The 23,905-nt window shown below is 56.5% G+C and overlaps 1 protein-coding gene across 3 annotated transcripts in view; it reads left to right on the plus strand.

The window, feature by feature from the left end:
- Window positions 1-23,905, plus strand: part of NPEPL1 (aminopeptidase like 1) — a 26,068-nt gene continuing 2,163 nt past the window's right edge. Inside the window, exons 1-10 of one of the 3 annotated variants that reach the window (XM_034947242.3) lie at window positions 1-139; window positions 617-723; window positions 2,635-2,820; window positions 3,321-3,491; window positions 8,851-8,940; window positions 9,364-9,445; window positions 11,179-11,321; window positions 17,321-17,398; window positions 22,711-22,811; window positions 23,648-23,771. In XM_034947242.3, coding sequence (XP_034803133.1) covers window positions 658-723; window positions 2,635-2,820; window positions 3,321-3,491; window positions 8,851-8,940; window positions 9,364-9,445; window positions 11,179-11,321; window positions 17,321-17,398; window positions 22,711-22,811; window positions 23,648-23,771 — 1,041 coding nt within the window. In that variant the 5' untranslated portion in view covers window positions 1-139; window positions 617-657. Of the gene's footprint in view, window positions 140-616; window positions 724-1,678; window positions 1,930-2,634; window positions 2,821-3,320; window positions 3,492-8,850; window positions 8,941-9,363; window positions 9,446-11,178; window positions 11,322-17,320; window positions 17,399-22,710; window positions 22,812-23,647; window positions 23,772-23,905 lie in introns of those variants that run through there. The other 2 variants (XM_055105004.3, XM_034947239.4) reach the window with 2 other exon arrangements.

The raw sequence follows: 23,905 nt of genomic DNA on the forward strand, positions 1-23,905 counted from the left end.
ATTACATCTGTCAGGGCATGGCCTTAGTCTCTCACCCTCTAGGAAGATCCTCCAGCTGTCTCAGTCCTCTGGAGTGCCGTGTGCCTGTCTGCAACGTATTTGCAAACAGAAAAAAGAGTGAGAGATCTTCATACACACTGTTAGTACCCTTTACCAATGTGTGAAAACATTCAGCTGCTGTAAAATCTTTTGAAGAAAATAAGATCCAATTAGCGTTGACTTTTATGTCGGGAAAGCTGAGGGTTTCAAAGGAATGCCTTTCAGTCATTCAATAGCTTTTTTTTTTTTTTTTTTTGAGTGCCTGCTCTGTGCCAGGCACTGGAGGAAAAAAAAAACAAAAACAAAAAGACAAAAAGACCTGCCTTCAGGATGCTGAAGCTCTAGTCTATGTGGTGTTTCCGAGGGGCCAGGGACCATGGCTCAGAGCTGAGCAGAGAGACCTGGAGCCTGTGGACAGGGAAGGTGAAAGCCTGGCTTGTGGCTGGGCTACAAGTTAGGGAGCTAGGGGGCCAGCTGGGAGGTCAGTGGTGGAAAACCTCCCACACCACGCCAGGGAGTTGACAGTGCTTTTTTTTCTTTTTTTCTTTTCTTTTTTTTTTTTTTTTTTAATTTTTAGGCTGGTTATGAAGAAGAAACTCAAAATAACAGGAGTGGCTTATGGAACTACATGGAGGTAACAGAGGAGGGTACCAACCAAAGGCCCTTGAGCAATCAGGATGTTGGGTAACAGGTTTTTGCTTTTAAATGACTCCTGGGTGGAGCTTCCCCAATGCATGGTCATTCCCTGACCCTCCACCATCCTCCACCATCCACTCACGGCTCACCCCTGGCTCCTCCACCACCCAGCTCCTGCCCCACACCCCCGATGGCCTTTCCTCCCCTGTAAGGCGACTGAGGTGACTCAGGTCACCCTGCTCCTTCCTCGTCTCATCTCCTCCCTCCTTTCCTGCTTAGACTGTGCCAGATGACCCTTCTTGCAAAGGGGTGGGCGGGAAGGCCCCCCATGCAGCCAGGCAGTGCCTGGATTTGTAACTGGCCATCCCAGCAGCAGTGCCCTGGATGGAAAGCCACGTCCCTGTCACCCTCTCACATCCAGGGCAGTGCCTGGCAGAGCGGGGTCTGATAAACGCCAGGGAACCTCCGATTAAGTGAGGAGGAAGTGACCGTCCACGCTGTACCCACCATGCCAGGCAGTGGGACAAAAGGACCTGACTCAGGTCCAAGAGTCACTGGGCCCCTCCGGCCTAACTGATGGGTGGCCAGGGTGCGGGGTCCCTGGGGATCAAAAGCAGCTGCTAAGGGACCTCGGGGGACCTGCTTGGGGCCAGCCTGAGGCCTGACCGGGCGGAACTGCGTCGGGTGGGCTTGGGCCTACGTCGGCCCAGGCCCCACTGGAGGCCAGGCCCGTCCTGGAGGCGCTGCCTGGCGGGCCACGTCGCCCCGCGTGTTGGGCAGGGCCGCCCGGGCCGCTAGGCCCAGGGGCGGCGCCGCTGGAGGCCGGGCGCGCGGGCCCTACTCGGCAGGGCCTGCTTGGGGCCGGCTTCGGGCCTGCCCGGCCGGGCCTGCCCGCACCCTTCCGCCCGGCCTGGCCGGCGCCCCCTCGCGCCCCGGGCGGGCCCTGCACGTCTCGCGAGCCGCCCGGAGCGGCGGGGGAGGCGGGGCCCGCGGGCTGCCGGGCAGGGCCGGGGCGGTGCCGAGGCCGGGCCGGAGCGGGGCGAAGGCGGCCGAGCGGCGGGCCGGGCCGGGCCGGGCAGGGCCGGGGCGCGGGCCGGCAGGAAGATGGCGAACGTGGGGCTGCAGTTCCAGGCGAGCGCGGGGGACTCGGACCCACAGAGCCGGCCCCTGCTGCTGCTCGGGCAGCTGCACCACCTGCACCGCGTGCCCTGGAGCCACGTCCGCGGGAAGCTGCAGCCCCGGGTCACCGAGGAGGTGAGCGGGCCGCCGGCCGCCATGCGACCCGCGCCGCGGAAGCCCAGGCCCGGTCGGCCCGCGGAGGCCCCGCCTCGCCCGCCGCACCCCCGCCTCGCCCGCCGCACCCCCGCCGCCGCCGGGCCGGGCCCAACGAGGCCGGGCCGCCTCCCTGAAGGGCTCAGCCGCCAGGCCAGTCCTCGCCCGCGGAGGCCCAGCCCCAGGCCCCGTCGCCGGTGCGGCGCGGTGGTCCTCCTGTCAGCCCAGCCCTGCGCCCCGCGAGGCCGCGACACCTGCGGACGGCGGGGGGGAGACGTGGCCGCTCCCAGGGCCGCGCGTCGGCCCTGCCTGGCGACAGGCCCTGGCTTCCAGAAGTTCCCATGGCAGTGTCCCCAGCTGCCTTTCCTTGGGGACACCTGGCCCCTGCCCCCTCTCTGGTGGAAGCCGCCTAAGCCCTATCCGAGTGTTGGAAGCAAAGCAGCCCCCAGCCTGGCCCTTCCAGTCTTGGTGGCTTCATCCCACCAGGGGGATGCGAGCCAGCCTAGAGACAGTTAGCTCTGCAGAGAGGCGACACATCTCCCTAAGGATGGGAAAACGGTGGCCGGGAGCTGCGCAGTGCCCTTCCAGGACTGCAGGAGTGGTTGTGGCCGTGGCTGCAGGGCAGGGCCTCCTGGCACGTGGCCGCTGTTTGAAGCCTCTGTCTCTTGTCTCTCCCTTCTGATCTAGCTCTGGCAGGCTGCCCTGAGCACGCTCAACCCCAACCCCACGGACAGCTGTCCCCTCTACCTGAACTACGCCACCGTGGCTGCCCTGCCCTGCAGGGTGAGCCGGCACAACAGCCCCTCGGCCGCCCACTTCATCACGCGGCTGGTGCGGACCTGCCTGCCGCCCGGAGCGCATCGCTGCATTGTGGTGAGTGCTTCGAGAGGAGGCAGCCACGGTGCTCCTAGTCGGGCAGCGGTGAGCTCGGGCCTGGGGAGCTCACAGCCCCTGCTCAGACTGCAGCGCACGCCCAGAGGGCTGTGGACATTATCATCCCTGCTCTGTAGACAGGGAAACAGGTCCAGAGAGACGCGGGGATTTGCCCCAGATCAGTTTTGGTGGCAAATCAGAGACTCAAACCTAGATTTCCTGAGGCCCACTTAGTGTCTGTCCCTCTGTCCCTCATTTTCATGGCTGGTCAGGCTGTTGACATCTGGTGGCCAATGTGTTATTTCTCTTGGAGCATGACCAATGGTGGTCCCATGGTTCCGGGGATGACCTGAGGGATGGGGTGGCGGCTGCTGTGGGACATCTCTGTCTAGATGTCATCTGCCAGGGAGCTGATGTTCCGGAGGCGTTCAAAGAGCAGCTCCCTGCACTCCCTGGTGGCGGCCCTTGCACCCCTCACGCCGTCTCCCTATGTGCCACAGATGGTCTGCGAGCAGCCGGAGGTCTTTGCTTCCGCCTGTGCCCTGGCCCGGGCCTTCCCGCTGTTCACCCACCGCTCAGGTGCCTCTCGGCGCTTGGAGAAGAAGACGGTCACCGTGGAGTTTTTCCTGGTGGGACAAGACAACGGGCCGGTGGAGGTGTCCACATTGCAGGTGGGTGTCTGGAAGGGCAGACACTGCCCCTGGGCCCGGGCAAGATCGGGCAGGTGGGAGGGAGGTCGGGAGAGGGAAAAGCTTGTTGCGGGGGCAGGAGGGGGTTCCTGCCCTTCCCAGGAGCTTTGGTTCCTGGGAAGCGGCAGAGGCTTTTCCAAACCCAGGCCCCCTGCCTCTGCCTCAGCGTGGTCTGTGACTTCAGGATTCTGTTGTATACAGGCAGTGTTTGTTGAGCACGTAATCAGTGCCAGGAACGTCCATGCTGTTTTCCAAATAACCCTGCCCGCTTATGTGAGCTCCGTGTGCGCGTGTGTGATGTATGCACGTGTGTGTGTTGTGTGTGCGTGCACACATGTGTTGCTGTGCATGTATGAGTGTATGTGCATGTGTTGTATGTGTGGGGTGTGTGTGTGTGCATGTGTGATGTGTGTTGCATGTGTATGAGTGCTGGTGTGTGCATGAATGGTGTGTGTGGTGTGTTTATGTGTGGTGTGTGTTGCTGTGTGAGTGCTGGTGTGTGCATGAGTGGCGTGTGTGTGGTTGTGTTGCTGTGTATGAGTGTTGGTGTGTGCATGAGTGGTGTGTGTGTGCTGTGTGTATGTGTGGTGTGTGTTGCTGTGTATGAGTGTTGGTGTGTGCATGAGTGGTGTGTGTGTGCTGTGTGTACGTGTGTGTGTTGCTGTGTGTGTGTTTGCTGGTGTGTGCATGAGTGGTGTGTGTGTGGTGTGTGTGGTGTCTGTTGCTGTGTGTGTTTGAGTTCTGGTATGTGCATGAGTGGTGTGTGTGTGGTGTGTGTGTGGTGTGTTGCTGTGTGTGTATGAGTGCTGGTGTGTGCATGAGTGGTGTGTGTGTGCTGTGTGTATGTGTGTGTGTTGCTGTGTGTGTGTTTGAGTGCTGGTGTGTGCATGAGTGGTGTGTGTGTGGTGTGTGTGGTGTCTGTTGCTGTGTGTGTTTGAGTTCTGGTATGTGCATGAGTGGTGTGTGTGTGGTGTGTGTGTGGTGTGTTGCTGTGTGTGTATGAGTGCTGGTGTGTGCATGAGTGGTGTCTGTGGTGTGTGTATTTGTGGTGTGTGTTGCTGTGTATATGTGAGTGCTGGTGTGTGCATGAGTGGCGTGTGTGGTGTGTATGTGTGGTGTGTGTTGCTGTTTGTGTTTGAGTGCTGATGTGTGCATGAGTGGTGTGTGTGTGGTATGTGTTGCTGTGTGTGTTTGCTGGTGTGTGCATGAGTGGTGTGTGTGGTGTATGTGTGGTATGTGTTGCTGTGTGTGTGTTTGCTGGTGTGTGCATGAGTGGTGTGTGTGTGTGGTGTGCATGTGTGGTGTGTGCATGTGTGGTGTGTGTTGTGTGTGTACTGGTGTGTGCATGAGCAGCATGTGTTGCTGTGTGTATGAGTGCTGGTGTGTGCATGAGTGGTGTGTGTGTGTTGTGTGTGTTGCTGTGTGTGTATGAGTGCTCGTGTGTGTGTGTTGTGTGTGTTGCTGTGTATGAGTGCTGGTGTGTGCATGAGTGGTGTGTGTGTGTTGTGTGTGTTGCTGTGTGTGTATGAGTGCTGGTGTGTGCATGAGTGGTGTGTGTGGTGTGTGTGTTGCTGTGTGTGTATGAGTGCTGGCGTGTGCATGAGTGGTGTGTGTTGTGTGTGTTGCTGTGTGTATGAGTGCTGGTGTGTGCATGAGTGGTGTGTGTGTGGTGTGTGTGTTGCTGTGTGTGTATGAGTGCTGGTGTGTGCATGAGTGGTGTGTGTGGCGTGTGTTGCTGTATGAGTGCTGGTGTGTGCATGAGTGGTGTGTGTGTGTTGTGTGTGTTGTGTGTGTTGCTGTGTGTGTATGAGTGCTGGTGTGTGCATGAGTGGTGTGTGTGTGTTGTGTGTGCATGTGTGTTGCTGTGTGTGTATGAGTGCTGGTGTGTGCATGAGTGGTGTGTGTGGTGTGTGTGTTGCTGTGTGTGTATGAGTGCTTGTGTGTGCATGAGTGGTGTGTGTGTGGTGTGTGTGCATGTGTGTTGCTGCACCCTTTACAGGAAGCACTTCTACATGTGTTATTTCACTCAATGCTGAGAATGATCCTTTTGAGGCTGCAAGGCCGGAAGTGATTTCCCAGCTCCAGATCCTTGGATGGGCCTGACATCAGGCTCCTGTCCCCACGGCAGCGGTCCCAGCCTCTGCGCCTGCCACCTCCAGTCCCCGAGCCCACAGCGCCACCCAGGTTGTCTTTTCTCATGTGTCAGAGCTCATTCTTCACTTCTGGCCCTGGAAGGCTGTCGCCTTCACCCAGGCAAGCTCTCCCACATCAGCACTTGGGCCACACCTCATTTCTTTCACTGTGTCCTCTCTGAGGCCTGTAACCACTGCCCCTCAACCCAAATTCTTCCATCTTCACCAGCATGAGATAGCTCCCCTTTTTCCCCTTCGTCTCTGAGCTTTTAAAAAAGTCTAACTGGTTTGCCTTGCTTAATCCTCTTTTCCCTCTTAACCCATGGAGACATAGTTTTTGCCCCCATCCTGACATTGTTTTCTAAGGACTGCTGGATGGGGTGTTGCCGTCCCTCCTTGAAGTGCATCTGCCCCATCCAGAGGTCTCCCTCCCTCCCGCTGCTCCCCAGACTGCTGCCACCTCTCAGCATCCCCTTCATGGCCTCTCCAGCGTTCCGACCTGCTCAGCCCTCTCCAGGTCAGACACCAGCATCCGCCTCTTCTCTCTGTCTTTAGGGATTTTCTTCTGACTTCCAGGCCTGCCATCCAGGTGGGCACAGGTGCCCGCAGAGCCCACCGGGGGCTCAAGCATCACCCTTATTTCCGAGGACAGCAGGGCACCCTGACCTCTGCTGCCCTCAGTCCCTTCCCCTCCTGTGGACTTCCTGCTGTCCCTTAGACTGGCCACGCCCACTCCTGCTCTTGCTCCTCTGCAGGGGTCCTTCCCTCTCCAGCCCAGCATGGTCTCCATCCGGCCTCTGCCCACATTCCCTCCCCAGGGAGGCCTGGCCCTCTTGGCTAGCACCACCCTCCCATTTGTCAGCTAAAGCATCACTACTAGACATGTCACATCTGTGTTGATCTCCTGTGCTCCCCACTGGGCTGGGAGTCCCCAGAGGGCAGGGACCTGGCCTTGTGCACAGCGATCCCAGCACCCGACCCCACACATGACAAAGGCCCAGTAAACACCTGGTGATGGAACCAGTGGGGGCAGTCAGTCCCCATGGCCCCCGACCCCATTGGTCCCAACTAGCTAGTGTGTCCTGTTTCTTGTCTTTGCTCTGCCCAGTGCCATGCCTTGAGGTGCTCTCCTGGGCTGTGGCAGCAGTCTCCTGGTCACCCTGCCACAGATGGCCTCCTTCCAGCTCCTGGGTCACTCGCATTCCAAAGGCACATCTGGGTGTGTGCAAGGTGGCATCTTCTGAGTGCTGTCAGCTGTCAGGCCCTGCGCTGAGGCAGGAGTGTGCACACAGCACGTGCTGGTGCACTGAATTCTCACTACAGCCCTGTGAGATACATCCTGTTGTCCCCAGGTTAGGGCTGAGCAAACTGCTTGCCGACATTGAGTGGCTCCCCGGGGCCACGGCAGCAAGGGGCAGAGCCAGGTGTTAAGCTGCAGCTGCCACCACACAGCCCTCTTGGGTCCTGAGCACACCATCATCTGACACCCACGTGGCCTGTACTCAGCTTCTCCCTTTTCTTCCCTGCGGGAACCTTCCAGTCCCCACCCAGGACCCTGTCCCCTCTGCATTCTGTGGCCTCATCCTCTTCTGTAGCAGGGACTGGGACTGTGTACTGTGAGTCTCTGCTGAGCTTGACTCCCTTGGACGTCTCTGAATTCTCAGAGTCTTGCATGATGCCTGGCACATGTGGACAGAATGAGCGGTCCTCCTCTCATGGCAAGGGACACTCTTCCCCAGCACAGCATGGCTGTGTGTTGGTGGAGGGCACCCGCAGCCCTGCCCTCCCTCCCACAGGAGCGCTCTTGCGTCAGAGCCCCGAGCTCGCCGTGGTCTGGGGTCTTCCAGGTGACACCTGGCCTCCTTGGAGGCAAGTCACACAGCATTGACGCACTTCTCAGACAGTCCTTGTCGAGTCCCCACATGCCCTCACAGACAGAGAACCCGCTGACAGGCGGCAGGGACGGCTCAGGCACATTCATATCAGAGCTGTCAAGGTCCAGGTTTCTACCTTTGAGGCTTTGGGGTTTAATTACCTCGGCAGGGCGGGGGAGGTGGCCAGGCTGCAGTATCGACCCGGCGCCTGCTGCCCTGACATTATGAGACTAGAGGCAGGGATGATAAACTTGCTGCTGTCCTGCACCCCCGCAAAACAGCGCTGCTCTTCTCTTAATATTGTCTTTCTGGTGAGCGAGGGAGGCCGTGCAAGCAGCCAGCTGTCTGAAGCTTCTGTGCCTGGGGATGCACGGTGGGGAACAGGGTGGGGAAGGGGTGCCCGCAGATTCAGCTGAGAGAGAGTGAGGCTCCCAGGGCAGATGTGAGACACACATGAGAAGGCAAAGAATGGCCCAAGCCAGAGCTGAAGGACACATTTTTGGGACCCACGTGATGTGTGCTTTGGTGCATGTGCCCCTCTCTGCCCTGCCTTCGAGTGTGGGCTCTGAAGCCCTGCCAGGCCAGCAGGGCCCATGTTTTCAGTTCCTGGGTGGACACGTCAGTTCCATGAGGCGAGACCTCCCTCTGCGTCCTTCCCCTCCGTGCCCAGAACCGTGCTGTGTCAAGTGACAGTACTAGGGCAGCCAGACCCCTATCTGTCTTGCAGGGTTTATGAGGGACTTGCGTGGGACTCATGAGGAAAGCAGCGGCCCAGAGGGAAGGCGTCTGGGAGGGCCAGCAGGTTCAAGCACTCAGGATGTAGAGTGCTTCTGCTTGGTGGGGAGGATCTGGAAAAGCTACTGGTAGATACGGCCTATGAGAAGTGCCTCGAAGGATGACTGGGATCTTGGTGGGAGGGAAAGGACTGTGGGATCTGCAGAGGTGAGGCGTGGGAAGCTCAGGGCATACTCAGGGGCTGGCATGAGGGCCACCTACCTTCAGTTGTAGCTGGAATCAGGGGAGAAACAGGACACAGGGCTTGGAAAAGATCCAGATACAGAAGGGCAGGACCCCAGGCTGGGGACTCCTGTATATTTGTGGAGGCGCAGGGTGGTGGCTGTGCTGAAGGTTCTTTCTACAGGTGGCTGGTGGCCCTGGGTTGCTGGGGGTGGGGCAGGCAGCGAGAGCCATGGTCCCCCTCTCCCCTCTCTTTGCTGCCCTGTCAGTAGCCCTGTGGGTGGTGTTTGCCTCTGATGCCTTTTGTTCCTGGGGGATGGACAAGTGGAGAACATCTGCCTCCCACCTGGTCCCCAGTGATGGCCTTTTTCTCCCTAGTGCTTAGCGAATGCCACAGACGGCGTGCGGCTAGCGGCCCGCATCGTGGACACACCCTGCAATGAGATGAACACCGACACCTTCCTCGAGGTTTGTGGCGTCATCATGCCAGGGGTGGGACCAGGCTGGGGTGGGTGTCATAGACCCCCAGGAGAGCCAGAGGAAACCTGGGGCTGTCCACACCCTGACGTGGCCAGGGAACCTCAGGGCTGCCCTCGGTGGAGCGCTGCTGTCTGCCGGGCTCCAGGAAGCCTCAGGAAAGGGTGTGTGGGGAGGACAGAGCCTCCTCTTCAAGGCCCCTTGGCAAGACCACAGCCAGAGCTACAGGAAATGAGAGAGTGTGGAGGGTGAGCCCCCTCTTCTGGGTTTCATCACACGCGAAGCTGGCTCCCAAGCCCGGCTCCCCGACGCCACACAGGCAGCGATTCATCCCTGGCCCCAGCCTCGGCCTCTTTTGTTTCCAGCCATCTTCATGTGTTGTTGTGCTGTTGTTTTTTCCATGAACATGTCCAGGAGATTAACAAAGTTGGAAAGGAGCTGGGGATCATCCCAACCATCATCCGGGATGAGGAACTGAAGACGAGAGGATTTGGAGGTGGGTGGGGGCTGCATCCCTGCAGGTCTTGGCCTCGGGCAGTGGCCAGGGGCACTTGGGTGGCAGGGGGTCGGCGGGCCACATGGCACATCGTCCCAAACTTCATCCTGCTTGTGACCTGAAAGGAATCAGCCTGTGTCCAAGCCCAGTGCCGGACCCTGGGAAGCAGCCGTCCCTGGGGGAGAAGGGGAGGCAATCCAGATTCTGATTTGGATTCTGGAAGCTGCTAGATCCAAGTCCTTCCCTGCCTGCAGCCTCTCCAGCGTCCTCGCGTGCTGCACACCCTTACTCCTGGGACTGGCTCAGCAGGGCCTTTCTGTTCCTTGAATACACAAGTTCCCATCACGGCAGGCAGGGCCTGTGTGCGGATGGCTCTCCCTATCTGGAATACTTTCCCCCAAGATATATTTTTGGTGGAGGCCATCTCAACCAATGCCCCCTCCTCAGAGAGGCCTTCCCCAAGTCCCCAGACCCACCTTTCCCCACTGCCCAGGAACCAGAGGGGCAGATAAGTATGACTCAGCTGCCCTGTGGTGCTTGTAGACTGGCAAGAGGAAGGCGGCTGTCTCTGTTATGTGTGGCTACAAAACAAATCACTTGGAAGATAGCAGCTGAACGCAGCAACACTTATCCCCTCCCTGTGCTGTGGGTTGGGGATCTTCCCCTGGTGCAGCGTCTCTGCCTGCTGTTGTCAGGTTGTTGGCTGGGGCTGCAGTCATCTGAGGGCTTTCCTGGGGCTGGCGATGTGCTTCCGGGCAGGCTCACAACAGGCTGCTGGCAGGTCTCAGGGCCTCACAGGCCATTAGCTGGAGACAGCAGGTCCTTGCTGTTTGAGCCACCCTCCGAGCAAGGTCTCTGAGCGAGAGATAGGGATAAAGAGCGAGCAAACAAGATGGAAACTCCCATCTTTTTCTGTGACCTAATCCCAGGAGTGATATCTCATCACTTCTACCTTTTTCTTTTGGTTAGAGGTGAGACATCAGGACCTGCTCACATGAGGGGGAGGGACTGCACAAGGACATGAATACCCAGACGTGGGGGCCACAGGGGCCATCCTGGTGGTGTCTACCTAGACAGGAGCCATTTACAAGTGGAGGGAGAGGCCGCTTGTGTCAGGAAAAGCTTCACAGAGGAGGTGGCATTTGCTGTGGATCTTACAGGATGAGTTGGAGTTTGTCAGGCAGCCATGATTAGCTCTCGTCATTGTTGCTATGATTGTTTGACTCAATTATTGCAGGACTTTGAGCCATAGACTCTGCACACGCATAGGCCACAGCTTTCTTGAGAAGATGTGTCATGTAAACCAAAGAGGCAGTGGTGCAGGGACTGTGGGAGTGAGTGTGAAAGGGCGGTGCGGTCCCTGAGTGCTCAAAGGATTCAGGAAGTGGGGACGAGCATGGGCTGGGGCAGCCTTGAGGTGTTATCCAAACATCGTTTCATTCTGCAATCCTGTTCTTTTCTTTCTGGAAAGGATACAATATTTTTTTCCCTTAGTGGGTTTTCTTGCTTAACAATACTTTGCATAGAATTTGTTTGCAATCTCAGACATTGGAGCTAATTTGCATTCCCCAATCCCACACTGGCCAGGGACAGGAGAAGGGGCAGGGAGCCCCAGGCTCAGGCAGGCGGCTCTCCAGGAGAAACACCAGCCGGCCAGAGTTTCCAGGGGCCTCTGGGAGTTCCCCGCTCAGCTCAGCCCGAGCCTAACCCAGTTCTCCCCACGCTTTCCATAGGAATCTATGGGGTTGGCAAAGCCGCCCTGCATCCCCCAGCCCTGGCCGTCCTCAGCCACACCCCAGATGGAGCCACGCAGACCATCGCCTGGGTGGGCAAAGGCATCGTCTATGACACTGGAGGCCTCAGCATCAAAGGGAAGGTGAGGTGCAGGCTGGCTCTCAGGGTGCCCTGGGGGTGGGGAGGGGAAGGTGAGGTGCGGCCGGCTCTCAGGGTACCCTGGGGGAGGGGAGGGGAAGGTGAGGTGCGGGCCCAGCTCTCCAGGGTGCCCTGGGGATGGGGAGGGGAAGGTGAGGTGTGGGCCCGGCTCTCCAGGGTGCCCTGGGGGTGGGGTGGGGAGGGGAGGGGAAGGTGAGGTGCCGGCAGGCTCTCCAGGGTGCCCTGGGGGTGGGGAGAGGCCCAGTTTGGGTCCAGCCAGCCCTCTGAGAGGTGTCATGGGGTGGGGGGCGGCGAGGTTTCTGGGGGTTCTGGGTTGGGGTGGGTTTGGGGAGAGTGCGCAGGGCGGGTTCCCATGTGCTGAGGCAACAGCTTCACGTGGCTCCCTGGGTTTCATGCCCACCCTTCAGAAGGGTCTGGAAACAAAAGCCTGGCCAGGGCCCAAGAGCAGCCCCGGAAATGACGGAAGGAATGGCAAGCAGGGCCAGGGAGGCAGGGCTTGCTGCTTGGGGGCTTTGTCCCAAGAAGGGAAGGGCAAGGGGACGCCTGTGTCTCTGAGTCTGCCCATGGTCCCCACCGAGAAAACGCTCAGAGTGGCCACACAAGACTCTCCAAAGGCACGTGACCCCCAAGAGCGAGGGGAATCTGGGCACGGCACAGAAGCGAGTCACCCAGGAACATCCCGGTGCGGTGGCCCTAGAAGCCTGTCCTGTGGTACGGCTTTCTGTCCTGCCATCCCAGGACAGGTGCTTGTGGAGCCCCCGTCGTGGCCAAGTCTGCCCGCCCCAGCAAGCCCTGCCCTTCTCCGCACCATCTCCATCCATTCATCCTACACACCATGTGAGCAGCCTCTGTGCTCAGGCCTGGGCTGGGAAGGACAGGGAGGGAGCAGACTGGGAAGTACATACCTCAGGAGGTCTGGAAGGAGCAGGGAGTGCATCCGCAGCAGACACTGCAAACTAGCAGCCTGCAAGGCTCACAGAGGCCTGGCATTTTTTAAATTTGAATTAGCTACCAATATTTGAAACCAGGAAGGATTCTCATCAAAGCCTGGATTTCCGGCCTTTTGTGCACTCAGAAGGTCTGCCAGTGCTGGCGTTCTGTTCCCGCCTGGCAGCATTCCCCTGCAGCCAGTGGGCCTGCCCCTGGTGTCACCCATTCTCCAGTTTGGTTTGCGGTAGGCCCCACCACTTGCTGCTGCCTTCCTGACACTGAGCCCTAGTGTCAGCTGCTGTTCAGGGTGGCGCTGGTGCAGCTCGCCGCGCTCTCTAGCACGCCCAGTTTATTTCATACCTGGAAAGGATGAGCAGTTCCCATCCCTCCTCTAAACCACAAAACTGTTTAGAACTAAGCAGGAAATGACACTAATCATAAAAAGGGTTTTTTTTTTTTAATAGAAAAAACATGCCTCCCTATGGGTCTCTTGGGGTAATAGATGGTGGAATGAATGTTTCTGGCTTTGGGTCTTAGCATCTACACATTTGACAATGGTTTCATTTAAATTGATCTTCTTTACTAATGTATGTTCAGTAGGCAGAGTTGCCAGCTGTCTTCACTCATAGTTGGTCCAAGAATACTATCTGTTAACTTTGATTTTGAAGAGCTCCAATCACGTGAGGCAACAGATACTTAGGAAAAGTCTTTAATACGGTATCATTTGGCAGAGATTCCTAAAAATCCCATTTCACAGTAAATTCCAGCAATCACAACACCCACCGTGTGTTCAGTTCTTCAGGGTGGATTCTTGTGGCTTTCAGATGTCTGCGGAACAAAAGCATTTTGGACACAGTAACTCCAAGTGTTCACATGGAATGAGGGAAGTGAAGGAATGCAGGTTCCGCGTCTTCGTTTTGACCATCCTGCGCTCTCGTGTTTTGTTTTGGGTCCTCTGTTTCGACACCGGGAGGTAGGAAATCATGGGCCCTGGAGGCCCCGACTGTGCCCAGAGCCAGCCCACAGGATCTGACTGTCAGAGCGATTCTCAGAAGGAATGTGGGTAGTAGATTTTGTGTCAGGTCATTGTTAACGTCCATGTAATGTTACTTTCAGGATAAGTAACAAAGATATGCGAATTTGAAGCTTTTGTTTGTGTGATTAAAACGCAACCGTAGCCACAGCAATTTTTTAAACTTCAATCAACAACAGATTATCGGAGGAGGAATATGTTATTGCTGACTTTGTTCAGAGATACCGGCACACGGTGGTAATAAGCAAACTGACTTCTAGTCGGTTAGGATTCCTAAATTCGCCACAGATAGTGCACCCCCTACTGCCTGCACCTGGTACTGGCTGCTCCCACCCTCGCACGCACCCTCAATACCCACGGTCGCCCTGGAAGCCGCTACATCCTGGCTGGTAGAGTCGTGGACCCTCTTCTCCTTGGATCAGATGCTTGTTTTTGATGTCAATCAGATGCTTGTTTTTGATGTCGGCTTGTTATGGACCAATGTGAGAAGATGAGCTTCCTGGGAATTCATTCGCTTGCTTGTGGCACTAACTCTAGTCACTTAGGGAAAATATCGTTGCACCTGACTTCATCTCATGTGGCTGTGGGTAGACCTGTGCAGTTAGTCAGCTCCCGGCCTGGAAATTAACACAAAGGAAAAACCTGACCACACAGGCCTTCCCTAGAGGCCACAGCTGCACAGCCTTCAGGGAAGCTGTGGTCTGAGGGTGGCTGGTAGAACTGCCAGAGAGTAGGGCATTTTCCATGGCTCCAGATCACCTTCTGAAAATGCGACTATAGCCCCTGCCTATTCCCGGGGTCCAACTGGTCTGCAGACCCCATAATACCAGGAAGAGCTGGGTGTGCTGGCACCAGTGAAACAATACCTGGTTTTTTATTTTAAACCAGCCCATCTTCCCCGCTGCAGTTGGAACCGTTCTACGTGGATTTGGGATCAACCAGCAGGCCTTTCCTGAGCTGTTACTGTGTGGAGTGGGCGCTGAGGCTCCAGCCATTGATGCAAAGACCCCAATCCTGACCTGAAGGCGCTCACAATCTCTCCCCAACAGCCTGGTGTGAAACGCAGACGCAACGCAGCAGGCATTCTCCCCAGTGGCTGCCTGTAGAGCAAATGGTGCAGAAATGGTCACTCCTCAAAAAGCAAGCTGGCTGGAGCCAGCCCAGCTCCCAGTTTTGCAAGAAAAAAAATCACAGCTCCATTTTCAAAGATTTCAAGGGCAGCTCAAGACCAGCCTGGACTAGCAGGCCTCAAATGCATTACTGGAGACCCCTTTACGCTCTTAACAAGTACCGACCCCAAAGAGGTTTTTTGTATAACAATGATGTCTATTGATATTTACTCTACTGGAAATTAAAAGTGAGAAATTTATAACATGTATAATTCATTAAAAATAACATATAAATCCATTGCATGTTATCATAAATAATTTTATGAAGATAAGCATCTTCCAAAATGAAAAAATAATTTACTGAGAGAGTAGCATTGTTGTACATTTTCACAAATCCTGTCAGTGTCTGGCTTAATAGAAGACAGGTAGGGACCTTGCATCTGCTTCCGATGTAGTCTATGGAAATGTGTTGTTTCAGTTGAACTGTATCAAGAAAATCTGGCCTCACGCATTTTATAGTTGAAACAGGGAAAAGGATTTTAGTACCTTTTTCAGCTAACTAACTATGAACATTCTTTGCTATTACACCAAAACTCAACAAGTGGTAGCTTCTTAAAGGCTGGTTATAACATGGAATCTGAAGCCTCATAAATAGACTTTTGGGCTCTGTGGCAGTTAAATCCACTGCTCTCTCTCACTTTGAACGTGTGGTTTTTCATGGAAAAATGAATGTTCACTTGAAAAATGTTGGTTCACAGAGTTCTCCAGAAATTCAAATTTTTGACACATTACATTATATAGTATCAAAAAATCACTTAATATCACCATCCATCTCATCAGAAAACTCATTGAGTATGAGGAAGTTGTCATGGTGATAGGAGAAAGTTTTTCAAAATTCTGATTTTTGCTTAAAAGCTCAAATGTATACCATTGGCAATAAATAATGTCAGCTGTTTCTGGAAGTAAGAGGCTCAGTTTGTTCCTTTTCTGGGAAATATCTGCCAGATACCTAAATCCAATTAAATGCCATTTGTCTGTCAGTTTTTCTTTCAAGTAAAAATGGTATCGTGGCCAGAGTGGCTCATGGAGCTCAGAACTCCCCCAGCAATCACAGCTGAGCTTCTGCTCTGACCGACCACTGCCCGTCAGCAACAGCAGGAGTGCATTATGAGTCACACGGAATATGGAAAATGTATCGTACCCAAGGGTTGAGAGTTTTAAAAATTAATTTTACTGCTTCAGCAAGGAAATTCTAACGTGAAATTGGCATTGGTTCATTTTCCCAGAGGGCATGGAAACGAATACAGCGGCTCCCCGACCTCTTTGGGACTGTGGCCTGATACTCCAGCACAGGGGGTGTAAGTGTCAGTCTCGTGAAAAAGGCAGAGACCGTCTTAAATCACTGCGAAAATGGTTTCTTCTATAAAAACAGAAACAACATATGGGGGCTGGTGAAACTTTGCACAATCAATCAATTGAGCTGTATTTGCAAGCCCAGTCCTGGCTCCACCTGCAAATGGGAAGGAGCTGGCAGCTGTGACAGGGGAGACATGGTGTACAGTGAGCAGCCGTTTCCAGGCATTTCTGTGTGACCCATTTTGCACATGGTTTGATTCCAGATCGGAGGCCCTGTTTTTCCATTTAAACAATCCTGTGCTTTCTCACAGATTAGCTCAGAAGAGATGGCTTATTTTCAGTACTACAAGATGGGTCATTTTCACTCAATTATAAAAGCAGCTCAATTTACATCTAAAAATACTTTGCACTAAAATTCAAAGCTTGTGTAATAAGATAAGGGTTCAAAAATGATTCAGTAAATTTCATACCCAAACCTTTACCTCTGAGGACCTGCTGTTAATTTAAAATATGAACTTGTGAATTTGATTTGGGAACCTGTAAAATGTAAAAATGTGTAACACTGTCAACCAGCGTATAGGAAACAGTGTGGACACTGCGGGGGAAGGGTGGCCCCTCTGTAGACCCAGGTTAACCGGGAGGTGTGAACTATTAACCAGGAGGTGTAAACTAGCAGGAGGGCAGAGGTGGCCCCTTCTTCTGGCGATAGACCTGGCAGTGACATGAAGGAGCGACAGGTGTCCTCACTGCTGGTGGTGTCAGTGGGGGTGGATGTGACTGATTTTGGCGAAGAGTTCAAATCAACCCTCACCATCATTTAAGGTTGTGATGAGGGGCAGAGAATGCTGAGCCTAAGTCTCGTTAGGTGGTAAAGCCCTCTAAATGCCAGGGAGAGGAAGCTAGGCCCTGTTCTGGGGGCGACAGGTGGCCAGGGCAGGTTTGCATCGCGGCAGCAGCCCCTCAGGCTTCCTCCCTGCCATAAGCACACTAGGAATCTGCAATGGGTGCAGGAAGCACCCAAGCCCACCCAGGTCCCTGAGGTGCTGGCCAGGGACCTCCAGCAAGCCCCAGAGGCTCCCTGGACCTCAGCTTCCTTCTCACGCTGTGCGGAGGAGTGGAGAGAGAGTGGCCCTGCAGACAGACCCCCAGGCGGCGTGGCAGCCCGGGACTGAGGTCAGGGTGCCCGGCCTCAAAGCACGGGGTCCCTGTTTCAATGTCAGAGACCGGCCACAGCGAATTCTGCAGCTCCGGGCATCTCCTCGGGTTCCCCCTCTATGCAGTTACTGTTTGATAACCCCAAAGTTCTGTCAAAACAAAAGGGAGCCTCACCATCTATGGCCATGACTCCCTGTTGCTTCTGGAGAACACCCCACTTGGCCAATAGGAGGTTCATGAGTTCTGTGGGTGCCCAGGAGGCCTGGTGTGGGGGCTGCCCAGGCCTGAGAGCTGGGGAAGGTGGGGCTAGCGTGGGGCCGGGAGGGGGTGGGGGGCTGCCGCTGCCAGGCCTGGACCTCACAGCTCACCTTTGTCCTGGTCCCTTTGTACCACCCGCAGACTACCATGCCGGGGATGAAGCGAGACTGCGGGGGTGCTGCGGCCGTCCTGGGGGCCTTCAGAGCCGCAATCAAGCAGGTGAGTGGGCCCTGCCCGCCCTCTGCAGGGGCATCCTGGGTGTGCCTCGTGGGTGCTCCCCTCTCCCCTGTCCGTCCCGCCACAGGCCCCACCAGGGTCCTACCCGAGTCTCCCCAGCGGATGCCTGTCCCCCCTCTGCCCCCAGGCTCTTCTGGGGCCCCCAGAGCTTCCTGCCTTCATCAGAGCTGCTCTGGGAGGCCCCAAGGGCAAGGTGCAGCCATGTTCTCTGCTCAGGGCCTGACTTGGCTCCAGAGCCCCATGAGCGGTTGGCTCAATGAGGAAGCCTGGCCTAGACCCGCATGGCATGTGGCAGGCAGAAGCTCATGGCAGGGGCACGTTGTTCTGCGTACCCCTCCCACAACCCTTCTTTGCAGCAGAGCTGCCTCTGGTGACTGGTCTCGCCAAGTCACCACCTCCAACCCCCAGGCCTGGCCAGGCCCCCTTCCTCTCTTGCGTGGGCAGGTGCCCCAATGCTTAGCCCTTGCTCAGTGGCAGTAATCACTCGGGGGGAGTGGGGGGGGTGTGACCTTGAGTGACCTTCCCATGGAGCCCAGATGTCCCTGGGGCCATAAAAAGTGCTTATTAAACAAATGAAGAGGCCAGCTCATGCTGGTAATCCCAGTACTTTGGGAGGCGGAGGCAGGAGGATGGCTTGAAAGCCAGAAATTCAAGACTACCCATAGCAACCTTGCAAGACCCCGTTTCTACAAAAAAAAATTTTTAAACTAGCCAGGCGTGGTGGCGCGCACCTGTAGTCTCAGCTACTTGGGAGGCTGAGGTGGCGGAGGATCGATTGAGCCCGGGAGGTTGAGGCTGCAGTGAGCTAAGATCCCACTGCTGCACTGCAGCCTGGGAGATAGAGCGAGACCCTGTCTAAAGAAACAGGCCAATGAGGAGTGTGCACTGACTCATCAGCCGAGGTTTTACCTTCCTAGGCTACCTTTCTCAGGCCAGCAACCCAGTTCCTTGGGGTAAACTTGAAATGGAAAAACAAAAAGGCCTTGGCAAGTAGTTTCCAATCTGGAGGGTCCTGCTTCTGGCCGTGAGGGAGGAGGAGGAATCCCAGGAGGAAGGAGCTCCTTCTGCCGGGGCTTCCCAGCTGGCCGTGCACATTCCAGACTGTGTGATGGGCTTCTGCTGACAGGGCCAGCCGGTGGGGACACGGAGGTGCGGGGGTGAGGTGGCCTGGGCAGGAGGGGCTGGCAGGCCCTCACCTGTGCTCTGCACAGGTTTGGAAACGGCCTCTTAGGGCTCACGGCTGTTTCTCTCGTGCTGAGCACACAGCTGGGGCTGTACGCAGCCTGCAAGCCCCATGCCTCCATGAGCACCTGCCGTGGCCCGTCCACTGCAGAGCCTGTCGGAAGAGGCTGGAGGAGGAGCATGTGTCCTCTGTGCGCTACTCCTTCACTGGTTATAAACTACCAAGGGACACGGCTGGCACTCAAGGAGGGTCTTGACTGCCCCAGCATCATAGGCCACGGGGCAGGGTGGCTCTGGGCTCCCACTACCTGGCCCTCCTCCTTGCCTCTGCCCAGGCCCCGTGGCTGTGGCAGATGGGCTCACCGGAAGAATGCTGAGGCGGACGGGCCCAGCTGTGTGGTGCTCGCTGGGCAGCTCTCTCTGAAGGGAGCAGCTGCTGCTCTGGGGTGGCACGGGGGCAGGGGTGGGCAAGTGGTTCTGGAGGAGCCATGTGGCCAGCCCTCTGTGGCCATCTTTGCCGTTCACCCCTGGTTACTCCTCCAACAGAGGGTCTGTCCTGCCTCTGGGACAGGCTGTCTGGGAATGCCCCAGCAGGAAGACTCTTCTGAGCTTGAATTCCCTGTTCACAGGAAGCCACTTGACAATGATCACAGATTCATCAGGCAGCAGCCGTGAGTGTTCTCAGCACTCCTCCACCTCTAGAGGTGCTGCGGCCTCTAGAGGTGGAGGAGCACCTCTAGATTTGAGGGGTGCTGAGGACACCCCACCCCCACTCTGGACAAAGATCCCCCTCCCACAAGAGCTCCAGCCTGGAGGCTCCACTGTGAACGCGAATGTCCTGCTTGGCCTTCACATATCCTTATTGGCCTCTTAGAAAGGAATACACCTCTGTCTGAGCCACAGAATCAATCCTCAGGGTTATGCATTTACCCAGAGAATAAAATCAGCATCCACGTGTCCACACTGGTAGGAATAGATCACTGAAGGAATAAATGAATGGGAGAGAACCGTTTCTCACACTGAATCCCAGTTTCAGGCTGCAGAGGTAGTGATGGAAACAGGAAGTCGTCACCCCACAGCCAGGCCTCATTCCAGGTGAGAGTGGCCCACTGTGCTGGAACTAGAGCATGAGAGTGGGATGGGAACAGGACAGTCAAATGCTCTCAGAGTGCCTCTCGCAGCTTTATAGTGGTGACACTCATGACCCAGCCTAACCACGTGTCCCAGGGCATGTCACCAGGGCAGGGACAGAGCCACCTGACATGCCTCCAGAGGCAGTGTGCAGGGAAGGACACAGCATTTCTGCAGGATTCCCATCAAAAATGCATGGCCTGCCTGTAGTCACAAGGACACGTCAGACAAACCCAGCACTGAAAGTGCCAAGGCCACAAAAGACAAAGCCAGACTATGCAGTCGCCCAGATTAAGGAGAGCAAGCAGGCCGGGCATGTTGTGTGTTCTGATCCGATCTGGACGTCTGAGGAGCACATGGAATCTGGATGGTCCCGAGAGGTGATGGTCCTGTGTTGGTGATTACTACCCCCCGCTGCCCATTGTCCCATGGCTGGACAAGATGCTGACATTGGCAGAATCTGGGTGAAGGGTGTTGAGGAATTGTTTGTGGCTGTTTCTTTTTTTTTTTTTTTCCCGAGATGGTGTCTTGCTCTGTTGCCCAGGCTGGTGTGCAGTGGTGCGATCTCGGCTCACTGCAACGCCTCCCAGGTTTAAGTGATTCTCCTGCCTCAGCCTCCAGAGTAGCTGAGATTACAGGCATGTGCCACCACACTTGGCTAATTTTTGTATTTTTAGTAGAGACAGGGTTTCACCTTGTTGGCCAGGCTGGTCTTGAACTCCTGACCTCAAGTGATCCACCCACCTCAGCCTCCCAAAGTGCTAGGATTACTGGCATGAGCCACTGCTCCTGGCTGTTTGTGACTATTTCTGCAATTTTTTCGTAAGTTTGAAATTATTTCACAGTGAAATGTTTTGAACTTTTTAGAAAGAGGATGTGCCATTCAAAGATGGAAGGGCACGCCAGGAGCTCGGTGGCCCTGGGCTCTGGGGGTGTTAGCGACCCTCCAAGCCTGGCACCAAAAAAAAGCCCCTGCCCCACTTACCAACCCAAAACCCTTGGCCGCCCTGGGGGACCAGGCCCAAGCCCTGGCGTAGCACTGGAGACCCTTCCCACGCTGTCCCTGAAGCACTCACAGTCCAGCCCCATCTTTGGCCACCCTCTTCTGTTAGACCAGCAAGTCCTAACTGTGCCAGGTAACACCCAGGAAGTGTGTGAACATTGACAGCTCCAGGGCTCACCTCCAGCTCTGCTGAGTCTTGGATTTTTTCAGCCGCTCCTGGTGATTGGAGAAACCCCCAAGACTGGTCGTGAGGGCCGCAAGGGCAGGGCCGTGCCTGTGCTGTCTCTGTGTCACGTCTTCCAGCCGTGCAGACCTCAGCACTGTTTGCCCCAGGACTGCAGCTCGCTCGTCTTCTAAGCCAGCACTTCTCAAGTGGGGTCCCCATGTTGTTAGTAATATGGGTCCTCAGCTCCGCCCCAGACCTGCTGGATCAGAAATTAGGGGCAGGGCCCAGGCTTCAGGGGGTAGCAGCCCTCCCTGGGAGGCTGAAAGCATCCATTTGGGAATCCTCCTCCTCCCCGCTCCTCCCTCTCCCCCCCCCGCCTCCTCTCCTCCTCCTCCCCCCTCCTCCTCCTCCTCCCCCCTCCTCCTCCTCCTCCCCCCTCCTCCTCCTCCTCCCCCCTCCTCCTCCTCCTCCCCCCACCCCAGCAGCTACAGATCCAGAACCCTGCTTTCTAGGAGGACTTCAGGGCTCCCCTCCTTTGTTGGTGGAGCTCATCTCTGTGGCGTCCATGGCCTGGAGCCCCATGGCCTCATCATGTGACCTCAGGGTCATGCTGTCATTTATTCGTTTGTTCCTAAACACCCACTTCTCCCTGGAATGACCACAGGAGGCCTCAGCACAGGGACAGGCCATGGTCACTGTACACACAGATGGAATGTCAGTGCTGGGGTATCTGGGGAGGAGCTCTGAGAGGAGGAGGCTGAGGGTCCTGAAGCCCCTGCCCCGTGTCCCTGACACAGGCTGGGCTGTGAGAGTGGGAGCGGGGGACTCGGGGCCCTTGTGGAGCTGACAGGTGGCCCCGATATCATCACCCTGAGGCTGGTGGGGTTCTTTCCCCTGTGCTGCGTGGGGGTGCGGGGCCATCTGTGAGGCTCAAGGACTGAGCGGGGACCCAGGGAGGTCTCAGGGACTCGCAGCTGCCATGCCCAGCACCACTGCTGCAGCTCCTGCCACTGGCCACTCCTTGCCCTGCTGGCTGCCCCTGCCCCACCATCCCAAGTGTTTGCCTTTGGTGAGGGCTCTGCACCCGTGGTGGAAGAGTCGGCTGTTCCAGGAGATGAGAAAGACGCTGGATCCTATAGAGCTGTGTGTCCGCGCTCTCGAGGCATGCTCCATGCTAGGAGGATGTATTCTGGTTAAAGATTCATCTCCGGGAGCAGAGGAAGGGCAGGGACAGGGGTCTGGGAGCTCTACTCCATTTGACATTGCTGCCCGGGTGTGGCCCGCTTCGGGGTCAGGGGGCACCCTTAGAGCCTGTGCAGGGCAGGAACTGCCACCATCTGTTGGCCACACATTTCTCAGTGAACAAATGACTTTTGGCATCAGAAAGCCATAACTTCACACCTAAACTTCCACAAGGCTGAGCTCTTCCTGCCCCTGTGTGTGTGTATGTGTGTGTGTGTGTATTGAGGGGACGCGGCTGCTGGCCACCTTCCGTCGGCACAGGTTGGCGAGGCTTCATGACTGCCCAGCCCATGCAGTCCAAGAGTCCCACAGCCCAGCCCATGCCCAGGCTCATCCACTGCGGCGGGTGGGCTCTGCCAGGGGAGGCTAGGAAACCCCAGTGGTGAGCCTTGGCCTTGGGATCTGCCAGGACTGTACCCGGGATGGCAGGGAGGGCGAGCTTTGGTCCCTGCAACTTGGAGCCATCTGTCTCTCTCCTGCTGTCTGTGGGTCTGAGAACCCCCAGCTCGTCCTCCCCACTCCCCAAACCTATGACCTACAACTGGAGCCTCTGCCCACTTCTCCCTCCAGGGTTTCAAAGACAACCTCCACGCTGTGTTCTGCTTGGCTGAGAACTCGGTGGGGCCCAACGCGACAAGGCCAGATGACATCCACCTGCTGTACTCAGGGAAGTACGTCTGGCCCTCCCACTCCTTCCTGCCCACTGTTGGAACTCGCGACCCTTCCCGGCCTGCAATGCCAGCTCACTCCAGGCATATCGGGAGGGCACTCAGCGTTGGGGTCCCCTGGGCAGCAGGCTCCTTGCTTCCCGGAGGGCTGGGGAGCTTTGGTAGCAGGCGCAGCTCACGTTGAGGGGCCCATGGCACCTGGATGAGGTGCTAGGCTCCCGTGCAGTGCCTGGCCCAGGAGCTCGTGGTCTACCCTGCATTACCAGGACAGGCCTTTCCAAAATTTAGGCCTGAAACCTTTGGGTGTGTGAAGCTCTGACCCCCAGATTCCCTGCTCGGGGACACCTCCTGCATCTCCCCCTTGAGATTGACCCTGGAAAGTCAAAGCTGAGCTGGCAGCTGAGGAGCAAGTGGCTCCAGAATTCAAAAGAGAAGAGCCCTCTCCCCAGCCCCATGAGCTGGTGCCTGAGTGGGCGCCTCCCCGCATCTCCTGCTCTTCCTCATCTGCCGGGTGCCAGGCACAGTGTGCTGAAGGCCAGCCCAGCCGGTTCATGCCACCCACTTTACAGAAGAAGAAACTGAGGCATGGGGGAGCCAAATGGCTGGTCCCTGGCTCTCCAGAGCAGCGGGGCAGGGATGTCACCTGGAAGCCCTTTGCTCCAGGCACTGCATTGCTGTAGGGACTGGGGGCATCCCGGCCTTCCCAGTGGGGAACGTGTTGGGGTTTGGGGAGCCACAGGGATGGACAGCTCCAAATGGGGTCTTCCCAGTTTTAAAGGGGCTCACGCCAGTGTCCCAGGAAATCCCGTCCCTGAGCGGGGATCTCTACCATGCCCCAGGACGGTGGAAATCAACAACACGGACGCCGAGGGCAGGCTGGTGCTGGCAGATGGCGTGTCCTATGCTTGCAAGGACCTGGGGGCCGACATCATCCTGGACATGGCCACCCTGACCGGGGCTCAGGTGAGTGCTCCCTGGATCCACCCCTTAGCTGTGGTCCCAGGGAACCCCACCCCACTCTTGACCTCGAGGTGGGGAAGGCAGCGCGTGGGGGCTGCCGTCAGGAAGTTTTCATAACTGGGCACGAGGAGGCAGGA

The sequence above is a fragment of the Pan paniscus genome, chromosome 21 (assembly GCF_029289425.2).
Source record: "Pan paniscus chromosome 21, NHGRI_mPanPan1-v2.0_pri, whole genome shotgun sequence".
NCBI classification, from domain to species: Eukaryota; Metazoa; Chordata; class Mammalia; order Primates; family Hominidae; genus Pan; species Pan paniscus.